General features: G+C 37.4%; 1 protein-coding gene across 4 annotated transcripts in view; it reads right to left on the bottom strand.

The window, feature by feature from the left end:
* Positions 1–19,954, bottom strand: part of PARG (poly(ADP-ribose) glycohydrolase) — a 125,583-nt gene that overhangs the window by 104,831 nt on the left and 798 nt on the right. For all 4 annotated transcript variants that reach the window (XM_059169617.1, XM_059169616.1, XM_059169614.1 and 1 more), the window contains exons 2-6: positions 13,154–13,220; positions 11,561–12,547; positions 10,307–10,490; positions 4,768–4,890; positions 4,563–4,646 (exon numbers count right to left, since the gene is read on the bottom strand). In XM_059169617.1, coding sequence (XP_059025600.1) covers positions 4,563–4,646; positions 4,768–4,890; positions 10,307–10,490; positions 11,561–12,547; positions 13,154–13,191 — 1,416 coding nt within the window. In that variant the 5' untranslated portion in view covers positions 13,192–13,220. The remainder of the gene's footprint in view (positions 1–4,562; positions 4,647–4,767; positions 4,891–10,306; positions 10,491–11,560; positions 12,548–13,153; positions 13,221–19,954) is intronic.

The following is a 19,954-nucleotide window of genomic DNA, read 5'->3' as shown; positions in this document are numbered from 1 at the left end:
CTAAGCAGTACTTTATTCTTGGTTAATGGTGATAAAAACAAAACAGGCCCCAAATGGAGTCAATTATGCTAAGCCATACTTCACTAGAGACTTAATTACAGTTTCAGCTTCTCCCACAAATGGAATCTTAAACCAGTCAATGAGGAGCCACCTGGTCAGCACTAGTTAGTTCATCAGCCTGACAGAATTCTTTCATCCCCTAAAGGAAAATGACTGCCACAACCAATCCACTTTTTCCTAGTGTAACATACTTGATCCCACTCCCTTTTGCCTTTAAGTCTTTCATTTTGTACAGATCTTAGAGTGCCTTTCCATCTGCTAGATAAGACCCTGCCTGATTCAAAGATTGTTGAACAGAGCCAGTAAAATCTTTAAAACTTACTCATATGAATTTTATTTAATACCAGAGTGGGGTATGCATAAGACAATCCACTACTTATGCAGAAAAAACTATTATGGTTGACCCAGGAACAACACAAGGATTGAAAATCTGCATGTAACTTTGACTCCCCCAAAAACCTCACCTACTAATAACCTACTGTTGACCAAAGCCTGATAACATAGTTGATTAACACATATTTTGCATGTTTTATGTATCATAAACTGCATTCTTAAAATCAAGTAAGAGAAAATATTAATAAAATTACAAAGAAAATACATTAAGAGTACCGTATTACCAAAAAAGAATCTGCACAGGAGACTGGTGCAGTTCAAACCTGTGTTGTTCAAGGGTCAACTGTGTTTGTAATTACATTTTATCTCATTTTAAATTTCTATTTTGCTTATATTTTATAATGTATATATTACTAATGTAACAAACAGAATTTACAAGCAACTATTTATATTTATAATATACATCTCCAATATTTTTACTGAAGTATATGTAAGTTGAAAAAACACTGTTAGGTTACAGTAAACCTTCCAAATTTCCTCATAATTGAATAAGTTTTTAAAAATACTCTGTCAAGGAGCTGCGTGAAAAACACTTCATGCCATATAAACAATTACCAAGCAATGAGATTAAAAAGTAAACCAACAATGTATATTTACTTGGAATCAAGGGATATCCAAGCTCCTTCAAAAAGGAAAACCATCAATCATAAAATAATATGGTAAGAAAAAGTGTTTCTTTTTCTTACAGCTGCATACAAAATTTTCCATTAAGAGAAGATTTTAAGGATTTTTTTTTTCTAATTACCATCTGATTTCAGAACCTCATACAGTCTTAAATAGCAATTTCTATCAACAGGTAAAAGGACAAACAATGCATACACTGCAACAAATTGCTGATAAACTCAACAAAACAGACAAATCTTGAAGATTTTCATTCTAAGTGAAGGAAGCCAGACACACTAGCATACATACTATGTGATTCCATTCATATAAAATGTAAACTAATCTATGGTTAAAAAGAAAGAAAAATAAAAAGAAAAGAGAAGAGAAGAGAAAAAAGAAAAAGTAAAAGAGCAAATCAACAGCTGCCTGGAGACAGTGCAGAAAGAGGAATTAAACTATAGGAATAAGAGGAATCTTTGAAGGTGACAGAAATGTTCTATACCTTGATTGTAGAGGGGGGTTTCATGGCTATATGCAAATGTCAAACATCATCAAATTACATACTTTAAAAGCATGCATGTTCTTATATGTAAATTATTCCTCAAAGTTAGTTAAGGAAAAACATTTTACATTCTAACTTTTATACTCTAATTTTTTAATATGATTTTATAATTAGCATTAATTCCTAACTAATATTTAGTTTTACTTTAGTCTTCAAGTCTCAAAAGTAGTCTACCACAAGGTCTCCTATCATTAGAAAAACTGGACACTATCCTGTACTCTTAGCTACCAACTACTAAGATTTCCTTTAATTCATAGTTCATAATACACACAATTAAAGCACAAAGACATCCATTCTTTGAAAATTATCAGATACATTATAAGAATATTATTGTGTAAACTGACTTCTGAAGACGCTATTCCTTTTTTAAACTTTTTACATTTCTAATCCTGCTTAAGTCAACATCAAAAAAAAGCAGAAGATTATTATACTCAGTAAGAGGGACTTAATGTTCCCTTCCCCCATAGTGTTCTTTCAGCAAAAGAAACAATTACCATAAGCAGACAGAAGAAAAATCTCTATGAATTACTCTGTTCTGCTGAATCAACCATAAAATAAACAAGAAAGGGAAATTCAGAATAAAGCAATTACCTCTTCTTAAAGTAATCACTGGTGCACTAAGGAATTGCTAAAGAGGTGAGCAGACAAGGTAATTTAGAACACTATGATTATTGTGTTTATGCTTAAAGAAACATGAAAAATTTAAATAATCCTGCTTATAAGGCCGTAGGACCTAAGACAGTGTTTCTTAAATAGAGTATAAATAGTATTCTTGGGTGGCCTGCTTTCATGGTTTTGGAATACAAAGGGCAAAAGATAACACATTGTAAGAATGAAGGCAAGTATTTTAACCAGATAAAAATGGTGAAAATTTTGAGCCATCCTAAGAAATACAGCAGTACAGAACTGTCAAATTCTACAGAACCTGGACCAAAGTGCTCACTATCGTATTTATCTGCAAGCTCATGTTCTCCATACAAATGCCATCTTTGCATCTACTGACATCCACTAACTGTTTGTGATTGTAAATAGTAAAAACAAAGTGAACAATTTTTTTCTTTATAAAGTATTTTTTAAAGTTCTCAGCATACTATTTTGAGGTTCAGATCAGTGGTTAAAAAACTTTTGTGCAGGGCACCTGGGTGGCTCAGTTAGTTAGCTGTCTGCCTTTGGCTGAGGTCATGATCCCAGGGTCCTGGGATTGAGTCCCGCATAGGTCTTCCTGCTCAGCTGGGAGTCTGCTTCTCCCTCTCCCTCTACTGCACACTTTTACTCTCTCTGTGTCAGATAAATAAAATCTTGAAAAAAAAAACTTTTGTGCAAAAAGGGGATACTGAGTATAAATTATCACTGTGATAATGAACACAACTCAAATGATGGTTCATAAAGCTTAAAATGCCAAAAAAAAAAAAAAAAAAAAAAACAACAAATGGATATAGCTGTTACTATAAGCATAAAGAGTTTATGTTTAATGTTTGATGCTTGCACATATGTAATTAACATTATACTAAAAATAAGTAAACTCTGGGGGGCCCTCAGAGTTTCTTCCATTTTAAGGGAGTACATTATAAGATTGAGAAACACTGTCCTTAAGGAGTGAAATTGGGGACCCCTGGGTGGCTCAGTGGGTTAAAGTCTCTGTCTTCAGCTCAGGTCATGATCCCAGGGTCCTGGGATCGAGCTCTCTGTTCAGAGGGGAGCCTGCTTCCTCCGCTCTCTCTCCCTGCCTTCCTCTCTGCCTACTTGTGATCTCTGTCAATTAAATAAATTAAATCTAGAGAAATGAAATTTTCAAAATACATTATGGTACAACATCCAATGTTTTCCATGTAGAGAAAAAAGACAAACAGGAGCTATAGAAAGGTATAGAAAGTTTAAGAAAAATTTGTTGAATATAAATGGAGAAACACTATAAAACCTGAGGAAACTGTACACAACAAAGTCTCTCAAAGAAAATGAAACCCTGGGGTGCCTGGGTGCCTTAGTCATTAAGCATCTACCTTCAGCTCAGGTCATGGTCCCAGGGTCCTGGGATTGAGCCCTGCATCAGGCTCCCTGCACGGTGGGAAACCTACTTCTCCCTCTCCCATTCCCCCTGCTTGCGCTCCCTCTATTGCTGTCAAATAAATAAATAAAACCTTGAAAAAAAAACAACAAAAAAAACCCTTTTCACACAAACATAGAAAAATCTGTTATTGTTAATAGTTATAAAAACTCCAAAAGCTTACATGGCTACAACGCCAAAAAACACTTATACTCACCCATATTTTAGGTATTAGAAAAAGAATCTAATCGTTGCTCTTACAGTCTTAAGTGAAATATTTAAAAAAATCAAAAACTAAATTATTGCCAAAATGTAAAATTAATAAATAATTAGATTGCTAGAAGGCTATACTAACAGCAATACAAAAGAGAATGTTTAATGTGTACTTTAATCATTAGGAAATGATATTTCCCTTTTGGCAAATATTGTTAAAGTCATAATTCTTTCCTGACTTATTTTTAAGGACATTTCAGAAACATGATAATTTTCAAAAATAAAAGAGAAGCTTTGTCTGAAGGAAACTGGATGGGGAATCAAGAAACAAAGGTCTTATTTCTGGTTCTCCAAATTATTCTGTGTGTCTCCAGGCAAGTCATTTACAACTCTAGATTCTTCTACTCATTTACTAGTGATGGAGTGGAAACCCAAAATGTCTCTTAAGATAGTTCCTCAAGAACTAAGCAATTTGCAAACAAACAGGCTGTTACCTCTGTCACCTCTGATCACATGGAATATTTTTACAAAATCACCTTTGGGGCCTCCAGCTAAGGCTGAAAATACTTTTACCATAGTTGTTGACTCTTGACTCTTCTTTCCCCTTTAAGAGTCTATCAAAGATCAAAAAATGCCTTTGAGGGAGACACAAGACCTATCTCTAAGAACAATAGCAAAAGCAACTACCTTCAGGTTTTGGGGTCTTGTGAATTTGTTGAGAAGTGCAGTCTGAATGAGCTCCCACCGGCTCCCTGCAGTTCGCTCACCATTCTTTAAGGAAAAGAAATAAATGAAATTATTCTAAGTTCTTTTAGGTCAAAGAATCAGAAGTCAAATAAGCACATACAAAATTGTCTTTCAGAGAATAAAAGAACATCTGTTTTGTGCTTACTTCATCTTCCACAGGGTACAAGTTTTGTTCTGAACAAGGCATCTTAACATGCTTGTTGTCCCACAAATCTTTAAAATGTGTTGGGAAAGGTTTAGGAACTTCTCCTGCTCGCAAAAGGTCTACCTGAAAAAGAGGGAAACAAGGAAACTATAAGTGCATCGAAACGAGGCATACCTTCTACAAAATAATCCAAAGAAAGCAGCCAAAGCAAATGCTATAAAATGCAGACCAGCTCCTCAGTAAGAAATCTCAGAAGTCCTCTCCAGCTGTTCCTGCTCCTTATTTCCAGTTGATCAGTTTCCAACTCATCATGTTTGCTCATTCCATCTCCATCCCATCTAGGCCCTTGTTCCTCATTATTGCTTCCCTTCTATCCCTCCCCTAACTCCCACTGCCCCCAGATATTCACCCTCCATAAACTCCTTACTTGAGAACAAACTCAATCTTTCTAAAGTATTCTCAGGCTCCTAATCTTATAATGGCTCCCCTCTACCTATAGTGATACAAATGATGTTCTCAATTTTTAACATCCTCTTACTCACACTACCTGGTTAAACATCTATTCTGAACTTCAACACGCAATTCAAATTTCATTTCCTCTAAGAAATCTTCAAAAACTTAAGGTCAATTAGTTTCTTCCCTCTTGTTTTAATAGATCATTATCACACCAGAAAACATCTGTTTTTCCTTCCCCCACTGGACTCTAAATTTCTTGAGAATAGTAACCATATTAACTGTGGACTCTAAATATTTATGACAGAGCCTGGTTTATACGTTTTTGTATGTGTACATAGATACATATATATGCAAATACATATGTATGTGTACACATACACATATGCTACTTATAATAAGCATTAAACAAATGTTTGAGGAAAAGAATATTTGTTTTTTTTTTTTTTTTTTTTTTTTTTTAAAGATTTTATTTATTTATCAGAGAGAGAGAGGGGGAGAGAGCGAGCACAGGCAGACAGAATGGCAGGCAGAGGCAGAGGGAGAAGCAGGCTCCCTGCTGAGCAAGGAGCCCGATGTGGGACTCGATCCCAGGACGCCGGGATCATGACCTGAGCCGAAGGCAGCTGCTTAACCAACTGAGCCACCCAGGCGTCCCAGAGGAAAAGAATATTTGAAACATGAAAGGTTTACATTTTGCCTATTCTGGAGATTTCCTATAAATGGAATCATACAGTATGTGGCCTTTTGTGTCTGGTCTCTTTTTAAATGTAATGTTTTTAAGGTTCATCCATGCTGTAGCACGAATTAGTTCTTCACTGCAAATAAACAATCACATAAATGTAAAATTTGAACCGTAATATGTTATGAATGAGAGCTTCATGGTTTTATGAGAACCTACTCTAGACAATTCCAACTCACCTGGTGAGCTTAGAGAAGGCTTCCTTGAGGAAGTGGCAATTGAGCTGAACTCTTAAGAATAAAGTTCACTATGGGGGCACCTGGGTGGCTCAGTGGGTTGGGCCGCTGCCTTCGGCTCGGGTCATGATCTCAGGGTCCTGGGATCGAGTCCCGCATAGGGCTCCCTGCTCAGCAGGGAGCCTGCTTCCCTCTCTCTCTCTCTGCCTGCCTCTCTGTCTACTGTGATCTCTCTCTGTCAAATAAATAAATAAAATCTTTTTAAAAAAAAAGAATAAAGTTCACTATGAAAAGGAAGACATGAAGCTCGTTCCTCAAAAAGGGAATAGCTTATGGAAAGGAAGACTGTCCAATACACAGCTCATAAAAAGTCTGTAACTCAAGAAGCACCTGGGTGGCTCAGTCAGTCAAGCATCCAATTCTTGATTTCAGCTCATGTCATGATCTCAGGGCTTTAAGATCAAGCCCTGAGTCAGACTCTGCTCTGGGTGTGGAGACTGTCTAGGATTCTCTCTCTCCCTCTGCTCCCCCAGTCCCAGAAAAGGAAAAAAAAAAAAAAAAAGAAAGAAAGAAAAGAAAAAGGAAAAAGAATGTCTGCAACTCCAGAGAAATAAAGTTGTAGGCCATCTATACAGGTGGCTGTTAAAACCCTCATTGTGGAAGAGACCACCCATAGAAAGAAAGTGAGAAAAAAACAGGACCTATGGAAAAGCCTTGAGAAACTCTAACAAGATTTAATGGCCACATATGCCAGAAAAACTAAAGGAACATAAGACATGGCTAAGGAGGTAGGAAGAAAACTAGGATTATATGCTATCATAGAAGCCAAGGGACAAGAATATTTTGAGGAAGAAAGAAGAGTCAAGAGTCAACAACTATGCTAAAAGTGTTTTCAACCTCAGCTGGAGGCCCCAAAGGTGATTTTGTAAAAATATTCCATGTGATCAGAGGTGACAGAACAGGTACCAGTCCAGGTTCACACACATGGGAACACATGATATATATAAAAGTAGGCTTTGTGTGTTTGTATCTGAATGTGGTTCTACATGTTTTTATCATGTCTTTAAAGATAAACAAACACCAAATAACATGTCCCTGCACTACATTTCTAACAGTATCAGCTTTATTTTATTACTCTAAAATGTGTAACTATTAATATGTGGCATCTTAGAAATGTAACTAGGTTTATCCAATAATTATTAACTACATGTATATATTATTGTATTCATAAAAAGGAATCTAGAAGAAAATACACCAAACTGCTAAACTCTGGAAATAGGACTAAGAAAGACATGGGTTTTGAGCTACATACTTTCATATAATAGCTGCCTTTTGTTTGTTTACAATGACCCTGCATTACTCTTGTAATAAGAGAAAGATCTTTTAATAAAAAAGACTTAAAATTCACAGGTTATATCTAAAAATAAGTAAACAGTAATTTCAGAGATTAAGTAATGATGGTATAGGATGCTTTCGGTTTTACTTACAGACACGGAGACAAAGAAAGGCAGTTAACTCAAAATACCACTTCTCTCCCCAATTAATCTTCTCTCCGAATCCTGACCATTAACATTTTCTCAGTCATCCAGCCTTTTCTTATTTCTCCCTTCATTATCAGTGCCTCCTTTTCCCTTACCCTGTATTTAAGAATATTCACCACATCCTATCAATTTTACCCCAAAACAAAGCAACCATCTACATGCTCTTTTTATTTCCACATTACCCTATCTCAGTGATTTGCAAATTCTTTTAAATACCATATCCCTTTCTTCACCTAAGTAATCTCATATGAAATCATATATAAACAAAATAAAACTATTTTTATAAATATAATTTTTACAGTAACCTTTACTTGTTCCAACATCAATAAATGACAAGGAAATACAAAATACAAAATTAGGGATGACAGCTAAAGCTTGTATCAACCTTCTACTTAATTTACATTTATATCTCTTACACAGTATTAAGAAAATCCTACTGCTATGCCTAAATAATTGCAAATGATGTTTTTGTTTTTATAGTTTCAGAGGCGGAGTCTAATGATTCATCAGCTGCATATAATACCCAGCGCTCACTACATCCTCCTTAATACCCATCACCCAATTACCCCTTCCCCCAACCCTCCCCCAATTCTATTTCCTAGAGTTTAGCATCTCTTATGATTTGCCTCCCTCTTGATTTTCATCTTATTTTATTTTTCCTTCCCTCATATTCAACTGTTTTGTTTCTTAAATTCCACATGAGTGAAATCATATGGCATTTGTCCCTCTGACTGACTTATTTTGCTTAGCATAATACCTTCGAGTTCCACCCACATCATTGTGAATGGGAAGATTTCATTCTTTTTGAGGGCTGAGTAATATTGCATTGTGTATATATACCACTTCTTCTTTGTCCATTCATCTATCGATGGACAGTAAGGTTTTCAAACTGTTACTCTGAGGCTTAAGGAAAATCTTCAGTTAAACAGCAGTGATAAGGGAACATCAATGGTATGGTCTGCACTAAAATGAGTTCTCTTGGTAAAATCTGCTGAGTAAAATATATTAAGCATTTTCATATTTGAGTATGTTAGTTCCTTTATTACAGGCTTTTCACAGTTAAAAATATACTTCAGAAGTAACAGATGAGTCAAATTTCCTAAGAAACCATGATCCACTTCCATGCAACACAATTTGATAATTATTGTTTGCGTATTTTTCATCTCTTATCTGAGCTCTTACATTACAATTCTGTTTTCAATGTATCTCACTTCGACCTTCCTTCCACACAACTGTCTGATTAATCCTGCTTTAGCATAACTATTGTATGGACAGACATTTTAACAATTTCCAATACCTACAGACTCAAGTCCAATTCCTGATACCTAAAGCCCTTTATAATATGGACCTAATCCACTTTTCAAGACTTGTCTTCCACCATCTTCCATCCAAATTCTAAGCTCTAGTAATTATTTTCCATGTCTAAAGCAAATAGTTTTTCAACTACAAAGCCTCTTCTTCTAAGGATTATGTATGTGTCTTGGAATTCTCTTATTAATTCTCCATCAGAAATTTCTGCCTCTTTTTTTTTTTTTTAAGATTTAGTTATTTATTTGAGAAAGAATGAGTGAGCATGGATGTGGGGAGGAAGAGAGAGAATCTCAAGCAGACTCCATACTAAGCACAGAGCCCAATGCAGGGCTCCATACCATGACCCTGAGATCATGACTTAAGACAAAATCAAGAGTCAGATGCTTAACCTACTCAACCATCCAGGCACTCCTGTGCTCATCTTTTAGAGCTCAGCTCAAACCCTACCTCATTCAATGTTGCTTCTACCTCTAACCATGATAAATTCTATACTTCAAAATATCTAATCAACCCCAGACTAAGCTATATAATAAAAGGGATTTTTTTTAAAGTAGTTCCTGTGAAATCTAATACAGAGACAAAAAAATTCTAAAACTACCCAATGAGTGACAGAAACCTAAAATTGGATTAAGAGGGGTACCTGGCTATTTCAGTCAGTGGAGCACAAGGCTCTTGATCTTGGTCATGAGTTCAAGCCCCATGTTGAGTGTAGAGATTACTTTAAAAAAACGAAATCTTGGGGCACGTGGATGGCTCAGTCAGTTAAGGATGTGCCTTTGGCTCAGGTAATGATCCCAATGGGATCTAGCCCTGCATTGGACTCCCTGCTCAGTGGGGAGCCTCCTCTCCCTGTCTCCCTTATTCATGCTCTCTCTCTCTCATAAATCAGTATAATCTAAAATAATCAAACAAAATAAAATAAAATAAAATTTTAAAAATTGGACTGTGGTGGGGCGCCTGGGTGGCTTAGTTGGTTAAGTGTCTGTCTACCTTCAGTTTAAGTCATGATCCCAGGATCCTGGGATAGAGTACCACATCAAGCTCCTTGCTCAGCAGGGAGCCTGCTTCTCCCTCTCCCAAAAGAAAACTGAGAAAGTCAATTTCCTTATCAGCTGAAAATGATTCATCTTATGTGTGTATTAAGTACTATTATCAAATAAGCTATCATTATATCTCTCTACAGACTTCTTAGTATTTTATATATCCAGAAAAGAGAAGCAGTTTCTATGACTTGGTCTCTTTTTCACATTAGTAAGTACCATAATAAATCAAGATTTAAGAGTCTCCTCTCTTTTTCGGTAAGAAGTAATACCTACCCGAATAGTTACTGTGTGATTAGCAGATGGTCTCAAGAGAGGCAGCCGGATCCCACATCTAGGCAGTCTTCTCATCTCCTCAATAGGAGTTCCAAGCCATTTCTTATCTGGAGAAAGGTGAGGTGGAATGTATTTAGGTATCTTCCTTTCTGTTCTTTGATGCTTGATTTCACACTGTTCTTTTCTAAGGTCAAAACAAATGTATTCAGTCACAATCACTCACTGCTAGTTTTTGTTGGATAAACAAGTACAAAACTTACCCAGAATGTTATTGTTTAAAACATGCCAAGGGGTGCCTGGGTGGCTCAGTCAGTCGTCTGTCTTCAGTTGAGGTCATAATCCCAGGATCCAGGACTAAGCCCTGCGTTGAGCTCCCTGCTCAGCAGGGAGTCTGTTTATTCCTCCCCCTGTGCCTGTCCCCGACTCTAGCTTGAGTGCACACACACTCTCTCTCACATAAATAAATAAAATCTTTTTTTAAAAAAAGTGTGCCAGGCTTGCTCTCTCCCCTAGGTACTTATAATCAAAAGAAAAAATTATAAACCTTAGAGTAAAACTGAAGAGCTTATTTTCAAGTCTGTGTTAAGAATTTCTAAACAGAGGAAATCACCTTCCCAAAAAAGACCAGGTAAGAATATGCACACTGCCAAATGAGTCATGGTTTATAGCATCAGCTACTTCTCAGGTTTCTAGAATAATTTTCAACAAAGTGAACTTACTGTGGCACATGTGACAGAAAATATCACAGAAATTATGGAGAGCAAGCTTGAAGATTCCATATGGGATAACTGTAAGCTTTATAATCAGACAGACTGATTTAAGGTCCAGCATTACCACCCACAAGTTAAAATTTCAGTGAATTCTCTAATTCAAATTTCAGTTTTCTCATTAGCGAAGTGAGTACAATATCGCCTGCCTACCCATTAGAGCATTAGAGAAAATGTAGTATACAAAAACTTAGAAAAATTGATACATAAACAGAAGCTACTATCAACCTAGTATTTTTATATTCTGATAATCCCCATAAATTCCAGAAGGAAAATCATGAAACCAAAAAATTCCCATTAATAATATTCATTTGCTTCTGGTTATCTGTTTTGGTCTTTTTGAATCTAGGTTTAAATTTACCATAAGTAATTAACAGGAAACACAACTATTTCTTCGCTTTAGTGTAAACCATAACTTTGTTAAACCCCCTTGCAAAATTATAAAAGGTATTACACTATTGGAGACAGTCTTGTTGAAAAAAATTACCTTTTGTCCTCTGCTTTGGGCATTCTCATGAAATGATCTGTGATTTTAGAATCCTTTTTCCCATGTTGCTTTGAATTTCTACATTCTACATTCAGGCCAGAATTGCTTCCAGGTGGTCTGGCATTTAAATCATTCATTCCACTCCGAGTCTCTCCTCCTTCAAATTGAAAATGTAATCGAATTTCACCTTCTTTAGAAGAGGACCGTTTCCTCAATTCAGTGTTGGCTTCTCTTGCTTGGAACCTTGAAAGTTTACTTGCTGTTTGGGAGGAATTGCTATCTTCTTGTTCATCAAAACCTGGACTTGTCTCTTCATCTGCTTCTGAGTCCTGACAACTATTTTTGGAATTATCCACGTCCATTGGTGACTCAGGTTCACTTTCTTTCTCAAAGGGAGGAGAATTTCCTAAACTACTCTCTTGTCTACTCAGTTTGTTGGCATTTTTCAGTTCAGTACCAACATCCTCAGAGCCGACATCTGACAAGGGACTCTCTGGCACCACATCTACCTCTTCCTGCTGACAACCCGCACAGTCTTCTCCAGGACGGCAAGACTTGCTGCACTTCTGGTGGCTTCTGGCTTCTCTGGCCTGTTCACCTTCTGTGGTCTGCTTTTTATTTGTTAACTTTACAGGTGTCAAAAATTGTTGGTTATCTCTACTTCCCTCACTATCTGTGTCACTGTGATCATCATTTCGGGATGACTGATCAACGTTAGCATTACTGAATCGCTCTGGTACCAGAGTTACTGACGAAGGTTCACTTTCTAAAAGCCTCTCTGTATGCTTCCCTTCATTTTGCCACTTACACATAGCTACAGTCTGATGCTGATTCAAATATTGTGTACTTTTCTCAACAGGTGATTTATCAAGACTTAGCTGAGAAACATTTTCTAATTTTTCCACATTATGTTGGTAAAAGTTATCTTTTTGTACAGAACTCATCATGGATTCTACTCTTGTATTGTTGTTTTCTTTACTATGCAAACTACAACAGAATAAAAAGAACTAATGAGACAACAGAAATTACGATACAATAAAAAGAATTTATGGTATAAAAAATCACTTATCCAACCACACTCCCCGTGTCACAGCAGTAATTAAATTACTGGTGATATCCTAAACACAGAGCGTGCTCTTTCATGACTCCATGACTGCACATATGCCTAAAGCGCCCTTTCCCCAACTCTATGCCTGGGAAATACCTGCCGTTCCTTTAAATGTTAAACTTCACTCCCCTCCTGGCAGGCCTTCCTGCAAAGATAAAGCTAATTCTTGGTTCTATATGCTAACCACCACTGTTCTCTGTTTATACCTTTCTGTTCTATTTATCACACTATGTAATAATCATGTGTTTTTGCAACTGCCACCAGTGTACTATATCTTAAACACACAGACTACACTCCTTTTTCATCTCTGTATGTCAAGTATAGACCCTAGCACATGAAGGACTCTAAAAATTAGTATTTGTAAGTGAAAAAGTAAATAAATAAACATATAAAAAAATGGGAAAGCAAGGAGAAAGTGACATGAACCAAGATAAAACATTCATATATCATGTCACATATTCTTCTATATAGGCATGTTTCTATACCTTTCTGATTCAGTTGTCTTGTTTCCTTTAGTGTCCATCCAACTGGTAATAGTCTTTTGTTTGAAAACTGTAAAAAAAAGAAAAGACACACACCAAAAAGATAAAATACCTATGGCGCCATTTATACATGTAAGGCACTGTGCTAGGTTCTGTGATTTAAACAGAGATTAATCATTCCTTCCACACTCAAGCAATGGGAGATAAGACAGAAATATAAATATAAGTGCATTTGGCTTTGAGCAGAAAGAAAGGCTTATGAAAGAGCTGGGAGGGCCTAATGAATGAGAGTACAGGCTCTGAAATCAAATCACCTGGATTCAAATCCTAGTACTCCCATTGGATTCCTTATGTGTCTTTGTGAGGGATCATTTTTCTGTCTCTGATTTTTCATTTGTAAAATTGCAAATTAATAGTATTTCCCCTGGACTTATTATGAGGTTTAAATTAAATAACACATGCATGTTAAGTTTAAGGCACAATCTGGTACATGCTCAGTAAATGTTGGTTCTTAACTACCTTTAGTATTAAAAGAGATCCTGATAAAGAATTAAGGTGCACTTCTGGTGGCTTCTGGCCACCAAAGAAACTACTTTAGGGAACTGGAGTAAATGGGACAATTTGATAAGTAGGGCTTGAATTGTTCCTTGAAGAATAAACGTATACTCGCATAAAGGGAAAATCATAAGCAAAGGCACCAATGCCAGGGAAATATAAAGAACGTAAAAAGAAAGCAACAGAAAATATGACTGGAAAGTCAACTAGGACCATATCAGAGAGGTTCCTAAATGACCCACAAAAACAGATACAAATGGGGGCACCTGGGTAGCCCAGATGGTTAACTGTCGGTCTTCAACTTCGGTCCTGACCCAGGGTCCTGCCAGCCTCCCTGCTCAGCAGGGAGCCTGCTTCTCCCTCTACTGTTCCCCCTGCTCGTGCTCTTTCACCCTCTCTGTCAAATAAATAAATAAAATCCTTTATTTTTTTTTAAAAAAAGCATATACTCAGAGCTATAATTTCGAAACTCAAATCTCGGAGGTGCCCAGTCATGCACGATACATATCCTTGAGGGCAAATCTAAAGGGGCCAGAAGGAAGAGCCTATTGGTAGAAATGAAGCTATTGGTCTAGGTCAGTAGCTCCCAAACCTTCTGAATCATCAGGGACTGGTAATTAATGGATCCTGGGACCAGGCCCCAGACCTACTGAATCACTCTTTGTATGATGATGGAGTCAGGAGGGAAGCTGGACTCTGTATTTTTTTTTCAAAAAGTGACTCTGATGATCATTAGCTAGGTTGGAGAACTAATGGCGAAGAACCAAAACTAGTCATTGTGAGAAGAGAGAATAAAAGTTGAGAAATGAATCATCACAGATTTCACAATGATTTAAGTTAAAAGTGATACTAAGCTTTAAGTCTTATAGACTTGAAAGATGGTTACAGCATTAAGTTAAAATGTAGACTATAAGACAACTGGAGGGACACCTGGGTGGCTCAGTCAGTTGAGCATTTGTCTTTGGCTCAGGTCATGATCCCAGGGTCCTGGGATCAAGCCTCATGTGGGGCTCCCTGCTCAGCAGGAAGTCTGCTTCTCCAGGACTCCTGGGTGTCAATCAATTTAAGCGTCTGCTTTTGGCTCAGGTCATGATCCCAAGGTCCTGCGATGGAGTCCTGCTCCTTACTCAGTGGGGAGCTTTGCTTCTCCCTCTGCCTGCTGCCCCCCTGCCCCCTGCTTGTGCACTCTCTCTAAAAAAAAGGGGGGAGGGCTTTGCCACTCTTCCCTGTAAGGCGTGCAGTCTATATCCCTGCCCCTTTAATTTAAAAAAAGAAAAAAAAAAGACAACTGGATTTTGGGGAAAATATGATTACATCAATTGTGAACATACTAAAATTGAGATGCCAGAAATAAACAGATAGAAATGACCAGCAGACAATAGCAAAGTAGAATTTATGGCTCAGTAGAGGAAGATACAACATAAATAAATGCAAACCACAATTTACATAAGCATTAAAAATAAGCATGCTTTCAAAATTAACTGCATTGCCTATGGATTAAATGTATATAATACCTTAGTATAAGAAAGTATAAGATGATAAATATTCTCAACTATTCCCCAAACTGCAATGTAAGAATCTGAGCCCCTTAAGACACAGACTCATTCTTATTTGCTTATGTCTCTCCTCAAACACTATAACATGAGCATAACAAGTCTCATAACAGATGCTGTCCCAAACACATGAAAATCAACAGCTTTATCACTGTATTTGAGTCCCATATAATTCATTCCTTACATGCCTTACAAAAAATACTAACATTCCAACCAGTAAAAATCTTTGATTAGCATTTTAAAAATAGTTTCTATCACAACAAAGTAATTATATTCGATTTTCTTATTAAACACCACATTTCCATGAATTTACTAAGTTAGTACTTCTACAGAAAATCAGGCTTCAAGAAAAAAAATAGCTTCAATCAGAAAAGGATGAACCACTTGATTCCAAGACTTCTTCTGTAGTTTCATTTTTTTTCATCCATTTAATTTCATTACATCAAACACAAGTGTAGAAAATCCTCAAATTACAAACTAGCAAGGAGCCTAAAATTCACGTTTTGTGCCAATGTGGAGTTTAAAACACCTTTCTCCATAAATATAAGGATTAAATGGTATGCCTAGCACTATGAGGGCAAGTCTACAGAATTGAAAGACTGCATCCAACATTATTTCATAAAAAACTATGAAGTGGGGCGCCTGGGTGGCTCAGTGGGTTAAGCCGCTGCCTTCGGCTCAGGTCATGATCTCAGGGTCCTGGGATCAAGTCCCGCATCAGGCTCTCTGCTCAGCAGGGAGCCTGCTTCCCTATTTCTCTCTCTCTGGCTGCCTCTCCGTCTACTTGTGATTTCTCTCTGTCAAATTAATAAATAAAAGCTTTAAAAAAAAAAAAAAAACTATGAAGTGTTTTCCTGCAGGTCTGACACTGAGAACGTGTCCTCTCTTCAGCTTCAAGTTTCCTACTATAATTCCTGAAGCCTGTGAAAAGGATAAAGGAGGAGCAGGAGCTGCGGAACCAGTATTTCCTGATAATAAGATACTCCTCAGTCCTTCTGAGAGGCCTACTTCTTTCCATTGCCACTACTTCTTGGCTTTCAAAGGTTTCTTTTGCAACATGCCACAGGACTGCTTCAGAATTTTACCCCTTAATTCCTGAATTGAGGATAAAATTATGCTTTCCACATTATCTGGTAACTTTTGTCTTTTTACTAGGAATAATCACAGCAAACAAAAAGGAGGGCAGTGGTAGGTGATGAAAAAGATACAAGATCTGGAGTCAAACAAGATCTTGGACTGAGATCCTTGCTCACTTACTAGTACTTCACTTCACTTCTTTGAGCTTCTATTATTTCCTCAACTATAATACGGGGTTAGCAGTAAATATCTACCTAAAGGTTTATGTAGATTAATGAGAGAAAATAAGTGTCTAGTCTCACAAAGCAGAAATTCAACAAATGTCTTCTCTTGCAACACTCCCACCCAATCTCTTTTTCAATGAAATCAGCAGTTCTCCAACTCTATTCTAATTTCACACCATTTACACTTAATCTCCTTAGTAACATCACTCAGTGACCAGTGTATTTATTTCAAAGTTCACTGAGCAAATCAATTACTTCCTGCCACCAACACAGGCGGAAGACACAGCTTTGAAACTAACCTGCATTTCAAAGGAACAACCCACCTCCACAAAAAGTCCCCTTCTTCCAGTAGGAGCAGGATAAAGTATGAGAAGGACGGGTATGGTGAGACCAAAGTAATGGACAGTGGAGTTTTGAGATGAAGAAAGAGGTCAGAAGATGCTTTTGACAGCACTAAGGCTGAAGGAAAGACATGGAGAAAGGGGGACAAGCTGGGTCCAGTTACTTGCCCCCTTACCAACTGCTACCACCATCGCCCCCACTGATCTACACTTAGACCATGCCTGGAGCAGGGAGACAAACTCCAGGTAGTTATAAAAGGCAGAAAAGAGTAGCACTGAGTTCTGCCTATATGCAGATCTGCAGATTTCAACTAATATAATATGCCCAGGGAGGTAAATAATACCATATTTAAAGATGTTGAATGAATATCCATTTCCTTTTCTCACCTATTCTCCTAAGAAAACTATATACTAAAAGTTTTAATACCAAGTTCCTAAAAGAATTTCAAATTTGAAACAACAGTTTTTGTTTGGACTTTGCACATTTTGTTAATTTGTGTCCTGTGCTGTGCCCAGTATACAAAAATATTTACACATATGAAGTACAGCCCAAGTATTAACTTGGTTCCTCTTCTGCAGAAATCTGCAGAAAATAAGATCCAACCATGAGGACTGACTGCCCTCCTCCAGTAGCAACGAACTCTTCCACCTTTATATGCAAATAAAGTTAATAGGTCTACAAATTAGCTTCTCGCAGAAGTCAGATACTGTACTTGGAGGTGACTCTTATTCGTCCCTCTCTTCCACTCTCCTTCACTAAGTTCTCTGAAATCTACAGCCTAAATCTTAAATCCATTTCTTCCTCTCCATCTTCAAAACAGCACCAATAACAAAAGAATAGGTACTTTTTGGACAACTGCATTTACTTCCTGCAACTGATCTCCTTGTCTAGTCTTGGCTATCTCTATACCAGTGTTAACATAAAGGACTAACTTTTTTAAAAAGTCTTTATTTAAATTCTAGTTAGTTAAACATATAGTGTAATATTGGCTTCAGGAGTAGAATTTCGTGATTTATCACTTACATATAACACCCAGTGCTCATCCCAACAAGTGCCCTCCTTAGTACTCAACACCCATTTAGACCATTCCCCACCCAGCTCCCCTCCAACAACCCTCAGTTTGTTCTCTGAGAGTCTTCTGGGACGCCTGGGTGGCTCCGTTAGTTATGCGTCTGCCTTCCACTCAGGTCATGATCCCAGATTGCCGGGACTGAGCCCCATGTCTGGCTCCCTGATCAGGGGGGAGTTTGCCTCTCCCTCTCCCTCAGCACCCACAATCCCTGCTCATGCTCTCAAATAAACAGATAAAATCTTTTCAAAAAGTCTCTTATGATTTGCCTCCCCCGCCTTTTTTACTCCTTACCCTTTAGGTTCATGTTTTGTTTCTTCCACTTATGAGTGGAATCATATGGCATTTGTCTTTCTCTTATAATACACTCTAGCTCCATCTGACAGCATTGCAAAAGAAAAGATTTCATTCTTTCTGATGGCTGAGTAATATTTAAAGGACTAACTTTTTATAGTGAAATACAAACAACGTGAGAATGCGTCCTACATAATAGGCATTATTTCACGAAACATGTTTGCAATAAATATGGCATATTTACCCAGTTCAAAGATTTCTAACTCTGTGTAGTGGCTGAATTTATACAGTGGACTATAGGTAGAGAAGTGCAAAGGCCACTAAACCATCTTTTCCAAAATATTAAGCAAATGTTATCTCTCTCTTTAAAAGCTTTCAGTGGCTTCCTACTAACTAGAGAATAAAGTCCAAATTCCTTGAAATGGCACTAGAATTTGTCCATAGTACGTTCTGTCCTTCTTCCTGGCCTTAAGTCCTGTCACTCCTGTCATTTTATGCTCCAGTCCTACCACCTTTGCACATACCATTCCCTCTGCGTATTTCTTTCTCTCCTTGATCTATACAGAAAATCCTGCTCATCCTTCAATTTATAGTTGAGATCTACTCCCCACTGCCTCTAAGTCCTGAGAGAACTAAGTTTACACCACTCACCCAAAGACGGACCTCTGGCTAGCCTTCTACACTGTTGACAACTGCATCCTTTTTGAAATGTTCTTTCCTGCATGACACAACAAAAGTCAGGCTTTCACTCTACTCTTCTGGCTGCTTCTCTTCAGTCTACTCTTAAATGATGGTGTTCCTAAAGTTTCTTTCCTAGGTCACCTTTATTTTCTCTATATGCTTTATATGATCGAATCTATGTCCAAAGCACCAATTATCACGTTTATGCCAAGAATCCCCAAATCTTTATTTCCAGTACAGATTAAGAGGTACAAACCCACAGATCCCATTCTCTGATTCCATTCACTTCTCTCCCTCTCTACTGTACACAACCAAGTATAAACCATCATTATCTCCCACCTAGACTAACTCCTTTAGTCTTGGGCCTGTACTACTTCTCTCTTTCAATCCATTCTTCATTTTCTACACACCAGCCAGAGACCTTTAAAAAAAAAAAAAGATGTGGGTGCATACACATACTTAGTTGCTTCCCTACTGAAAACGCATTAAAAGCTTCTCACTGCCCTTAGAGGTAAAGTTCAAAACCCTCAGGACTGCCTATTATTTCCCAGTATGATCTGATCCTTTCCTACCTCCCTGCAGCTCCATCTCTCTCTACTCTCTTCTGTTGACGGTATGCACCAGTTGAACTTCAGGAACATTTCCTTACTTCCTCTTTTCTAGCTAACTCTTCATTCTTTTTTAGCCCTCAGAATAGGCACCTCATCTTCTGGGAGATTATCTCTGATCCCACAGAGTGGATTAAGATTCCTGACTCCTACCATAACGATGTATGTCTCTCACCTGTCAGCCTGTGGACTTTGTAATTGTTTATCTCTCCTGATAGATTTTAGGATCTGAAGACAGTGCCCAAGTTACACTTGTTCAATCCTGTATTCCAGAAACAAGCGCAATGCCAGCTAATACTAACAGCTCTGCACCACCGCCACCCCATATAAAATCTGAACCAAAAGAAGTTGTGACCTTCTTTGTACCTTTTTTCCATCTAAAGGCTGGAGCTTCACATACA

This window comes from Mustela lutreola, chromosome 4 (genome assembly GCF_030435805.1).
Source record: "Mustela lutreola isolate mMusLut2 chromosome 4, mMusLut2.pri, whole genome shotgun sequence".
NCBI lineage: Eukaryota > Metazoa > Chordata > Mammalia > Carnivora > Mustelidae > Mustela > Mustela lutreola.
The sequence above is the reverse complement of the archived record's forward strand: the minus strand, read 5'-3'. Positions and strand labels throughout refer to the sequence as shown.